This window comes from Pleurodeles waltl, chromosome 7 (assembly GCF_031143425.1).
Source record: "Pleurodeles waltl isolate 20211129_DDA chromosome 7, aPleWal1.hap1.20221129, whole genome shotgun sequence".
Taxonomy (NCBI): Eukaryota; Metazoa; Chordata; class Amphibia; order Caudata; family Salamandridae; genus Pleurodeles; species Pleurodeles waltl.
Window position 1 is genome coordinate 137,919,715 of NC_090446.1, and position 12,588 is coordinate 137,932,302.

At 43.9% G+C, this 12,588-nt stretch overlaps 1 protein-coding gene across 3 annotated transcripts in view; it reads left to right on the forward strand.

The window, feature by feature from the left end:
* The first annotated feature begins 613 nt into the window (after positions 1 to 613).
* Positions 614 to 12,588, forward strand: part of MAPRE1 (microtubule associated protein RP/EB family member 1) — an 84,149-nt gene continuing 72,174 nt past the window's right edge. Inside the window, exons 1-2 of one of the 3 annotated variants that reach the window (XM_069243405.1) lie at positions 614 to 741; positions 2,325 to 2,448. In XM_069243405.1, coding sequence (XP_069099506.1) covers positions 2,328 to 2,448 — 121 coding nt within the window. In that variant the 5' untranslated portion in view covers positions 614 to 741; positions 2,325 to 2,327. Of the gene's footprint in view, positions 800 to 2,324; positions 2,449 to 12,588 lie in introns of all 3 variants that reach the window. The other 2 variants (XM_069243407.1, XM_069243406.1) reach the window with 2 other exon arrangements.

Below are 12,588 nucleotides of genomic sequence, written 5' to 3' on the forward strand. Positions count from 1 at the left end.
GCAGCCATCTCCTTCTCTCCACTGCGAGTGCACAGTTAACATTGCCCATCTGGGCCCAGCCAGCCACTATGTGAGTAGACATTGGCTTCCTCGTTTGCTTGCAGTTTGTCCTGGCACACCCCTCCAGGACCAGTCTATGCCTTTCTTTTTGTTATGCATGTACCTGCTGAAGAAGGTGCACATTTTTGTAAGGAAGATGAAGGGATGTCATAAGAAGATATACAGCTGACAGTTATCTGATTGGGCTGTGGTTACTATGGAGACTCTCTTGGACGCATGAGTCATGTAGTGTTAAACGTCTTTCGTTTATGTGCTTATTATCACACTTCTGTGACATTAAAGTGGAGAAGAGAATGCACAATCCTCGCTGGCGGTCCGGTCACAGAATTAACACTGCAAGCTATTCAGCAATAGAAACAGGTTTGTTTTTCCGAAGGCACTAAATGCACATGGCGACTGCAACAAACCGTTTCAAGCGCCTGATAGCAGAATTTTAGAGTTTACTGAAGTTCTTTTCTCGTTGACAGTTTAGTCTTTCTTCTACATCTACAGCACGGACAGGAACCCACTTGGGATTCCTGAGTCTTCCTCGTTCCTTGTGTCTGCCACGCCTTTTTGTAGCGCGCGCAAAATGGCCGTTTGAATTATTCATGAGATGACGTAAAGCCGCAGACGAAGATGGCCACTTTGCGCATGACGTCAACACGGGCGGTGCCGGCTTGAACGCGACGGGTAGTACAGGTAACGGGAGAGCTTTGATGCGGAGGCTTTGGTAGCGAAGGTTATTAGAGTTTCAGAGGTATAGTCTTGTTGGTTGCAACACGTATGAGTGTAGGCTTTTGCGGGAAGCCCTGCCTGGGTGTAACGGAAGGCGGGACATGTGCTTAAATGAACCGAGGCCTAGAATGCGGGACCTAATGGGGTTGCCGGCGGGCGGGGGGAGGCGTTAGTGAAATGTGAGATTTGCAATGGCCCCGCTGTGCCGGGTAGAGCGCACGTAGTTTACGCGCCTACCCGATCTACAGGCTCCTTGCACTGTAGAGGAACTAAGGAGTGAGCAACGGCTAGGCGAAGTGGAGAGTTAGGGCTGATGGGGTTAAAAATTGGGACGTGTCAGAATCATGGGACCATTTCGATGAAATGCAATTACATCCGTTGAAATTCTTTGTAGGGGGTGGCTGGTACCGGGGCTAATGCCGTTGCTTATGCCGAGGGAGAACGATCATAAGGCAGTGGAGTATAATGGAGGGGGGCGGGGGGGTGGCGAGCATTCCTATTACGGGGTTCTGAAATGTCGGCGGATGGAGCTCGTGCAGACCAGAAGGCTATGGTTGGGGAGAACATGAATTTTGGACGGCTGTTTACTGACAGTTGAATTCTTGGTGGCATAATGCACCCGGCAATGTGAAGCCATAATGACTGAACAGTTCTAGAGTTAATTACGGAAAGAATATATGGATTACTGAAAGAAGCGTTTTTTTAAAAGAAGATAATTTTGCAGATGATGTAAAGATGGAGTGTAGAAAGGGTGATCACGAGATTTCTTAAGAATGGCTTTGGTGCTGGGCTTCTGTAGGTTAATCGGAGGGTGCTGGTGTTTGGGACTCGTGTGGATTTTTTTTTCAGTTAGGGTAAACTGCGGCATTCATAATGCAGCGTAGAAAGTAATAGCTGCCTGGTTATTACTTAAGATTAGATGAGTGGGATATTGCCGCAATTCGGAGGGTTGCAGGCGTCGATTTGGGGGGCATATGAAAAATTGTGCCCTTGCTGGGAGAAGAGTGGTCTTGAATCGATGGGTGTTTTATAATAGGGGTTCTGGTACCAAGCTGTGACAAATGAAAGATAATGCTTGGTTTGAACCTGTGCTGGCCAAACTGGGATTCATTGGCGCAGAACTCTAGTTAAAGTTAATTTCTTACAATTAAAGCTGACTGCATTTTTTTTACTGTGGTGGCGCTCAGTTAGCAGTTAGTGGAGGTCATGTTTCAAGAAATGTGTGATAAAATGGTGAGAGACGATTTTGGATATTGGTGGACTCCTACTAAATAAGGGTGTACAGTTGTTTGGGTCGTGGCAGTATTTTACTCCTATAGTATATTAATTTTTATTTTGGTTATCCGGTGGGAGACCGGTTTATACTATGTGGCCTAGCTGTATGACTTTTACGCACCAATTAATTTTAAATTCAGAATGTGGAAAATAGTGGTTGGTAAAGCTCATGGGAATGACACCACTGTGATGGTGGATGCACCAAAAACTGTCTCCTTTTGGTAATGGAGAGGTATGTTTTCCTTCTGTTTTTTTTTTTTTTTTTCCTTCAGAAAATGGCAGTCAATGTATATTCCACTTCTGTGACCAGTGATAACCTGAGTCGACATGATATGCTTGCATGGATCAACGAGTCCCTGCAGCTGAACCTAACGAAAATTGAACAGCTTTGCTCAGGTAACTGGAAAATAATTGTGGTTAAGAGGTGTTAAATTAACATTTACTGATGTTCTTAGTTAATCGATGCTGGTGTATTACTTTGACCATAACTAGCTTTCCTGTTGGCTGTCTGTTGGCTCTGTATGTGCTATTTCAAAGTAAGGAATAGCATGCACAGAGTCCAAGGGTTCCCCTTAGAGGTAAGATAGTGGCAAAAAGAGATAATACTAATGCTCTATTTTGTGGTAGTGTGGTCGAGCAGTAGGCTTATCAAAGGAGTAGTGTTAAGCATTTGTTGTACATACACACAGGCAATAAATGAGGAACACACTCAGAAACAATTCCAGGCCAATAGGTTTTTGTTATAGAAAAATATATTTTCTTAGTTTATTTTAAGAACCACAGGTTCAAATTCTACATGTAATATCTCATTTGAAAGGTATTGCAGGTAAGTACTCTAGGAACTTTGAATAATTACAATAGCATATATACTTTTTACATAAAACACATTTAGCTGTTTTAAAAGTGGACACTTAGTGCAATTTTCACAGTTCCTGGGGGAGGTAAAGTAATGTTAGTTTTTGCAGGTAAGTGAACCACCTACGGGGTTCAGATTGGGGTCCAAGGTAGCCCACCGTTGGGGGTTCAGAGCAACCCCAAAGTCACCACACCAGCAGCTCGGGCCGGTCAGGTGCAGAGTTCAAAGTGGTGCCCAAAACGCATGGGCTTCAATGGAGAGAAGGGGGTGCCCCGGTTCCAGTCTGCCAGCAGGTAAGTACCCGCGTCTTTGGAGGGCAGACCAGGGGGGTTTTGTAGGGCACCGGGGGCGACACAAGTCCACACAAAAAGTACACCCTCAGCAGCGCAGGGGCGGCCGGGTGCAGTGTGCAAACAAGCGTCGGGTTTCCAATGGGAGACCAAGGGGTCTCTTCAGCGGTGCAGGCAGGCAAGGGGGGGGGGGGGGGGCTCCTCGGGGTAGCCACCACCTGGGCAAGTGAGAGGGCCTACTGGGGGTCACTCCTGCACTGGAGTTCCGATCCTTCAGGTGCTGCGGGTGCAGGGTCTTTTCCAGCCGTCGGGATTTTAGAGTCAGGCAGTCGTGGTCAGGGGGAGCCTCGGGATTCCCTCTGCAGGTGTTGCTGTGGGGGCTCAGGGGGGACAACTTTGGTTACTCACGGTCTTGGAGTCGCCGGAGGGTCCTCCCTGAGGTGTTGGTTCTCCACCAGTCGAGTCGGGGTCGCCGGGTGCAGTGTTGCAAGTCTCCAGCTTCTTGCTGGGATTGCAGGGGTCTTTAAATCTGCTTCTCTGAAACAAAGTTGCAGTCTTTTTGGAACAGGGCCGCTGTCCTCGGGAGATTCTTGTTCCTCTTGAAGCAGGGCAGGTCTCAGGATTCAGAGGTCGCTGGTCCTGGGGAAAGCGGTGCTGGAGCAGGTTTCTTTAGAAGGCAGGAGACAGGCCGGTAGGACTGGGGCCAAAGCAGTTGGTGTCTTCTTTTGCAGGGGTTTTTCAGCTCAGCAGTCCTCTTCTTCTGTAAGTTGAAGGAATCTGAGTTCCTTGGTTCTGGGGAGCCCCTAAATACTGAATTTAGGGGTGTGTTTAGGTCTTGGGGGTTAGTAGCCAATGGCTACTGTCCTAGAGGGTGGGTACACCCTCTTTGTGCCTCCTCCCTGAGGGGAGGGGGGCACATCCCTATTCCGGGAATCCTCCTACAAGATGGAGGATTTCTAAAAGTCAGTCACCTCAGCTCAGGACACCTTAGGGGCTGTCCTGACTGGCCAGTGACTCCTCCTTGTTTTTCTCATTATCTCCCCTGGACTTGCCGCCGAAAGTGGGGGCTGTGTCCAGGGGGGCGGGCATCTCCACTAGCTGGAGTGCCCTGGGGCATTGTAACACGAAGCCTGAGCCTTTGAGGCTCACTGCTAGGTGTTGCAGTTCCTGCAGGGGGGGTGTGAAGCACCTCCACCCAGAGCAGGCTTTTGTTTCTGTCCTCAGAGAGCACAAAGGCCCTCACCACATGGGGTCAGAAACTCGTCTCTCAGCAGCAGGCTGGCACAGACCAGCGAGTCCTGCACTGAAGAATTGTGTAAAATACAGGGGGCATCTCTAAGATGCACTCTGTGTGCATTTTTTAATAAATCCAACACTGGCATCGGTGTGGGTTTATTATTCTGAGAAGTTTGATACTAAACTTCCCAGTATTCAGTGTAGCCATTATGGAGCTGTGGAGTTCGTTTTTGACAGACTCCCAGACCATATACTCTTATGGCTACCCTGCACTTACAATGTCTAAGGTTTTGCTTAGACACTGTAGGGGCATAGTGCTCATGCACCTATGCCCTCACCTGTGGTATAGTGCACCCTGCCTCAGGGCTGTAAGGCCTGCTAGAGGGGTGACTTACCTATGCCACAGGCAGTGTGAGGTTGGCATGGCACCCTGAGGGGAGTGCCATGTCAACTTAGTCATTTTCTCCCCACCAGCACACACAAGCTGGCAAGCAGCGTGCCTGTGCTGGGTGAGGGGTCCCTAGGGTGGCATAAGACATGCTGCAGCCCTTAGAGACCTTCCCTGGCATCAGGGCCCTTGGTACCAGGGGTACCAGTTACAAGGGACTTACCTGGGTGCCAGGGTTGTGCCAATTGTGTAAACAATGGTACATTTTAGGTGAAAGAACACTGGTGCTGGGGCCTGGTTAGCAGGGTGCCAGCACACTTCTCAGTCAAGTCGGCATCAGTATCAGGCAAAAAGTGGGGGGTAACTGCAACAGGGAGCCATTTCTTTACAGAGGTGTTAAATTAACATTTACTGATGTTCTTAGTTAATCGATGCTGGTATATTACTTTGACCATAACTAGCTTTCCTGTTGGCTGTCTGTTTCTGCCATCCTTTTTCAGTCTTCCCAGGAGACTGAAGGAAGTGAAACTGTAGCAGTAAATGGAAGTTACTAACTGATGTGCTTATATTCTTTAGTTTTTCCTCCACCACGTGATCCACCTGTGGCCCCAGTCTTTATTTGCAATTATGTGGCCCAGAGCGCTCTGTGCAAGAAGGCTGATACATGCACTGATGCTTAAAATGCCTAGGTTATCACAGACTGGATTGCAACAATGTAGCCCCAAAGAAACTTTTTAAAGCGCATTTTGTTGTAATGGGCAGAAAATAGACCTGTTTTAATTCCATGGCTCCCATGTAATGCCTGCAAACCAACATCCTGTCTTGCTAGACTAGAGTGTGTTTGGTTGAGGGATACCTGCTTCCAAGTAGAACCCAAATTTCAATTTTAAAGTGGCGTTCGTTTTCACAACCCGGACATCCTCCTTTCAGTGTGGGATACATGGCGCTGGAGGGAGCGGATACTCTACACCCTGCTTTCATCATAAATCAAGGCGGTGCAAGGATGGAATGGTATAAAGTAACTTCCTCAAGTACTGTTTTACCTTCAAACAGGTTCAAGTGTGTGCTATCAGGTAAATGGATCCCAAGGGGTGCATGTGGACGAGTTGTGAGGTGCAGACCATGAAAACAGATGGAATGGGCACTGGCCAAAAATACCCATTGATCCTAAGGCACTCAGTGGCTTATTTGGGAGTGGGAGGCTCAATGGTCGGTAAATTGTCTTTGGTTCTGTACTTCTAACGTTATTAAATATAAATTCACACGCTACCCAACAAGTAGAGTTTATTTAATGAACTCCATTTTTTTATTTTTTATCTAAAAGGTGCATTAACTTCAGGAGACTGATTATATGCCGTTCTATTTGATTTAAGTTTTAGCTTACAAAATATTACATGCATTACAGATCATTTACGTCTTTTTTGTTTTGCCACTGGTAGCATGTCTGCCTTTGCAGCTAGGGACCCTTCCTTCACAGCTCCTACTACGTTTACTTGTACGAAAAGCACACTAATACTGATGCCGAAGAAATGCCGTTCATATCACTACTGGGAATACTGCACTAATTAGTGTTGAGAGATATATAATTTTTTGTTTTTTAGCTGCATGTATAATTATTCCTATATCTGTGCAGGTGGTCACCAAATTCCTCTTGCACTAGTACAATCAAGATATTATTACTGTGGCCACAATTCTGTTGCTAAAACTACTAGTATCCCTGGTTTAGTAAAAGTACTGTTAGTAGAGAAACTGTTACACAAACTAATCCTGTAGTGAAATGCTACTGCAGTCACTTACCTTTAGTACAGCCCCACACCAAGTTGCTTAATCTAATGATACCATAAAGTACTGGTACCAATACTAGTACTGATGCATGCTAAATATCGACACCTAAGCACTCTTCACAAAGTCCAGTAAATAGTCCAGCAGCTGAAACGTGTCATAAGAGTTCCGTTGCCAGTGGCAGCCAACACGTTTCATCACATCTGAGTAAGAGACTTACTCTGAACCAGATGCTAGCTGGGCATACAGAGTTGGAATCTTATCAAGGCTATCATTTCCCACATCAATGATATAACTTTTGGAACAAGCACTCACCAATACAAACACAGTACTTGGGTGTTCCTACTTATCACCTATTTATGGTGCAATAGTTTTTCACAAAACGCTTAGAGGACGCTTATTCTTGTGTTCTTGATCTGAAGTTGGTGCCCTGGACTGGATCTTAGATACCCCGAACAGTTGCAGCTGATATATTGAATCTTTTTTGCCTTGGAAAAAGCCACTGTTCTGATGAAACATGTTTGCTGCCAGCTAGCCGACTTATGTTTGTTTGGACTTTGTGAGTAGTGCTTTAGTATCAATATTTATAATTCAGAAATCATAAACTCTGGTTCATGATCTGTGTAAACACAATTGTTGCATGGAGTAGATACCATGTGAGCACCATTATAAACTAGAAGTCAGTTTTTGTACAAGGCCCTAAGATGTGACTGCTACACAGCAGCTACCCAGTTAAAATATATATATTTTTTCGCCTACTACTGATGCCACTGGTCACATTACTACCTTTAGTAAAACCATAATTGCGCTTCAGTAGGAGAAATCTAGGTTACCACAACCTGCAGTGCTCTTTCCTCTTTCAGATACTTGTTTCCATTGTCTCTCAAACACCTTAGTCATCACTAAACTTGACCTCTGGTTTATTTCATTCAAGAACCATGCAGGGGTGTGGAATTTAATATAATATATACTTGTCCATGGGACAGGGTGCTTCTTAAATCCACTTGTCCTGTTAAAAAAGAAAAAAAAGAAAAATCTACATGTCCCGTTGGTTCTATCTAGTGTGGTGACAAATTATGGCAGCAATTTCATTATGCAAGAGCCCTGATAATAGCCTTTCTGATTATGCCAGGGCTAATACTATAGTAGGGCTTGAATACTAGCACTTTCAAGCCCTACTTTAGCAACTTCCTTATTTTGCCACCTTTCAGCAAATCTACAAACGGGGGCTGGAATCTGTGCAGACCTACCAACATGCATGTTCTAAGGAGTTTCACCACATATTCTCTAATCTTTTCCCATACTGAGTAAGGTTATACATTTATTTCTGACAAGGGCAGAAGTAGTTCTTCCAGGGTTGGGGAAAAAGTGGTTGGAGTAAACTCACTTGATTTTCACATGAGCAAATTCTACACGTGCCTATTTGCTTGTGCTAAAACACACTTCACACGATTTCCTGGTCTACTTCTGTAAATTCTTGTGAATTCATGAAGACCACTAAATCAGACATACACCATGGGTGCACTTTTGTGACTTTCTTTAAGCATTAGGTCCCTAATTAGTTCTGGCGTTAACCAAGACATTTTGTTTTTATGACATTCTGTTTTTTATCTCTATTGGCTGGCTTTACTGTGAGTGATCACATTCTGCTCTTCCACAAGGAGCATATTGACACACAGAGTAGGTTTGTTCAGTGCCAGGTGCTACTGTAGCAATCCGTGGCTTAAACTGGTGGGGGTCCCTGCAGAGAACATGGAGCTGCCGCCCCCTCCCCCCCCCCCCCCTTGAACTCACTTGGGACAGGTGCTGTGCTGAGGGGCCCCCTGCATAGTGGCAATGTTTGCTTTTTGGGACCCAAAAACTTTTTTTGCCTTTTGCTGATGCTTGTTACAATAGTGAGGACCTGGCACCTCCCACAAAATTGAAGTGTTACAAAAGCCATGTCAAAATAAGACACACATTTTCAAAACCAAAAAGAGAGACAACCAATGTCTGATCGGTTGCCTTTGCCAGTGCTAGTTTATTTTCATGTTTTCCATAATCTTGTTGACAATGGTTACACTTTTTTTTTCCATTCTGAATATTTTTGTAAATACTAGCATGCATCAACACATTTTACTAAATTATGCTTCAAAGAAATGGTACCTATTTCACTGTAGCAACACTTTTTTTTTTTTTTTTTTCTACTTGTATATATATATATTTTTTTTCCTGAGCCTTTTATTTCTAAAGTAAACAATTGTCACTTTTGCTTACAAGCTTCTGCAAACATTTGCATCTAACCAGGTAGCATTCTGGGAGCATTATACGTAGCTTCATATTAAACTTTTCAAGCTTGTGTACATTTTTTTTTTTTTAATATACTGGAACCATTGTCAGAACTGCAGTTTAATCTTAAAACATGTATTTAGAGCGCTCACCCTAACAGTAAAGACTTTGCATTAATGAACCATAAATCCATGTTAAAACAGCATTAACATATGGACACACATTTCCTCAACTACAGACAGTTCCATTGCCTGTAAACTGCCAGCCAAAGGGTGTGTGCTGTAGGCAATTGGGCCTACTTGTCCCAAGGACACAATACACATGTAAACTTGTGGTCCCTGACCCCAAACATTGTCCTGGGTGTCGGGCTATAGCAATTCCACACCCATGATCTTGAAATGGTTATCTGCTTTTCGGGGGCGGGGGAGAGGGCGGATTAGTTTCAAATTGGGGTGATCTGTAGGGACACGCATCTATTATTTGAATGTGTGTGTATACTCACATTTTGTGTGGTTTATTTTATTATTTATTTTTGTTACTGTGTTGTGGGGATCTTCATGCAGGAGGGCACTTAATTTTCCTGAATTTCTTGAGCATCTTACTTCCTGCATTATAGGTTCTCTTACTTCAGTCTCTTTGGGGTAGTAATCCTGCTGAGCCTTTTTTTTTTGTTGAGATTCAACGCTGTGCTCCCAGTAGCCCTCTTACTTACTGACTGTTCATTTTCTGTCTTGTTCATGTGTGTGGGGAAATCCTACTTTGTGTGGATGCCCCATATTTTTCTGGTGTAATAACTCTAAGATTGCCATTGTGCACCCAATACAATCCCAGTTGACCCCAGGTTCTCTCACCCCATTGGTTAGGGCTCAGGAGGAATTCCCACTAACTAGCTTGTGGCAAGCATAATGTGGTACCGGCTATGTAAGGAGGGGAGAGAGGATTTCCGGTCAAACTTATGTCCTCCCTCGCAAAGTAATATCATTACAGTGTGTACATGTCTGAAGTAGTGGTGCAAGCAGTCTATTGTGATATGTTGGAAGCAACAACAAAAAAAGGTAGTTGAAGGCAACTTAGTTGCAGAGCACAAGCCTTCACCCACCATTTGGCTACCGAAGTACCCCGTTATGGTACTTTTAATCACGGGGAGCCTATATGAAATGATAAAAACAGCCGGCACCTTGTGAGAAATTATGTCCCAGGAGGTCAAACATTGGTGAACATGTTTGTCTCATATTGTCCCCTCTGGATCAACGGCAATTCTTCAGGATAGGTGTTCTATTCCCTAAGCTACGAGATGGGCTCTGTCCATATCAGGTGATATTGTTTGACGTAGGCTCCCTATGATTAAAAGTACCTGGAGGGGTCAGTGTCCTTTAGACAGTTGTATTATTTCTTCACCTGCTTGGCCAGTCTACCAAATGCACATCGTCTGGCACTTCCCTCAGGCCATTCCAAGAAGAATTGTGGCAAAGGTCTTCCTTGATGGGCCCATTTAGCCAGCAAAGGACACCAGCCCACATCTAAGCATGCTACCGTGCCCATGTTTTTACTTCCACATTGGGAAGGGATATCAGTCGTAAGTCCCCACTGTGCGTTTTCGTCAAGCCCTGCACTGTTATGTACTTCACCAGTAAACAAGTCTTAAATTATGTGATCCTAGGCAATATTTCAGTTTAGAGTCTCCTTTTTCTTTATTCTCACATGAGTGCACCTTCAAATATGTGAGATCTGCATTTCTGCTGTACAAAAAAAACTTGTGTTTGATTAAATAGACTAAACATTTGCTCCACACATAAGGGTACACATGATCCATGACTTGCCTCTTTGTTTACTAATAGAATTGCCATTGAGGCAGGAGTGTTTCCCAGTTTGTTTAAACACTCACTTTTAATAACTATATTACTAAAGTATGATGGTGCACTTGCAGCTTTTCTTATAAAACTATATTGTATAGTAACAATAGGCTGTGTGAACTGGGTTTCAGAAAACGTATCATTTGCACATCACCAAGTGAAGTGTTCTGATTTGTTTTCATCCTATTAATGATTTTAACCATACAGAAGTACAAAAAATGGACTTTCACAACTACAGAAAAGTTTGAAATGGTTTTAAAGTTGATTTAGTTATTTAAATGTTATGGAAAACCTGCACTATAGCCTTTCATTTCACAGTTTGCACAGCAGGCCAGACAGTCCACCTTAGAAAATCCTTGAACTGCAGTCAAAAGGAAAAGTAAGTGTAAGAAGACTAACTGCCTTTTGACCTCTGTCTCTAAGCACAGAGCAAATGTGGCAAGATAGGAACAAGATTAAAAGGCGGCTTTATTGCTCCTTCGCTTTATGGCTCCACAGAACACCTTTTGTCAACTCGCCAAAGGGGGCGAGTAGGTCCTAAAAATAGCTTGCCCTGATAAAATATGACATGCCATAGTGGGCAAGTAGATTTTTCAGTGCTTGTTTTTTGCTGTATCTTGAAGCAACTTGCATCTTTTTGATGGTGTTTTAAGACCCTTCCTGCTAATTCTTTCCATCTTTCTGACCCACCACCACCTTTAAGAGCAGCGGCATAGTCAATTTTCAAACCTTCCCAGGAACACTCTTCTAGTAGTGTTCTCCCCCCCCCCCCTCCCAGAAATAGCTGGGTCTAAAATAAGGCTTTTTTTAATCAACAAACTAAACTAACATGTAATGTTCCTAGCAAGTGTGGAAAAATTTCCCATTCACCTAAAAGTGTCATCCTCCTAACACCCCTACAAAGTTGTGGAGTGGGCTACAGCGCCTAAAAGTAGGAGTAGCTAATTGGATGTTTTGTATTGTCGCTATGTGAGTAGAATGTATGAACGACCACACTTTTTTTTTTTATCGGTGTAGAACCGAACTGTTCTGCAGGGCAAGACTTTTGAGACTATGCAGTCATTGCTGAATAATTCCCATGACTATTACTCTTGGAGGAAATCATAGTGCCTTTATACAAGAAACGGGATAGCAACCTCCCTGTTAATAACTGTCCTATTTTGCTATTTGATGTCAGCCAAAAAATTAAGGTGTGCGATTTGTGCACACATTGGAAGTATTGCGTTCAAGATGTTCTTAAGATAGGGCCACGTTTGGCCCCTGTACGTTTATACTCTGATGGTGCAGATTTAATTGCACTTACAGCTAATGGGCTGCAGGCACTTTTAGGTGCTTTTAATGGTCTTATGGGCGATCTTAAATTGAAGATCAACCACCAAATTTTTCTTATTTTAACCAGTGTCCCAAATAATGTTAGAACCATGAGGTTTTTTTCATTGGGCGTACTCTTAATTGCAAAGGTGCCCAGTTTTAATTTCCTATGAATTTTATCTGATGTAAACATGAGTTGGGACAGGCTCACTGTTTTAAGAACACAGAAGCTGGTGGCATCAGGTGAATCCATTTGTGGATTTGTAACAAAGCTAGGTTGTAGGCCTCTCTGAGAAATGGTTACACTTTATAAGAGTGAATGCCATGCATCAGGCAGCGGGCTGTCTTTGGTAAATTGCAGGCAGCTGAAAACAAATTTTTGTGCAGACTACTGGCCATACCAAAGAAAACACCCAGTCCTGTTTCCCATCAGGAGCGTGGTCTTGGCTTTCTGGAGGACCAAGTAGGAGCAGCCCTACTTTTATTGTGGCTTAAATTGCTGTCTAGTCCTGAGACTTTTCTTTCACGCAAGATAATATCGGACTGCATGAC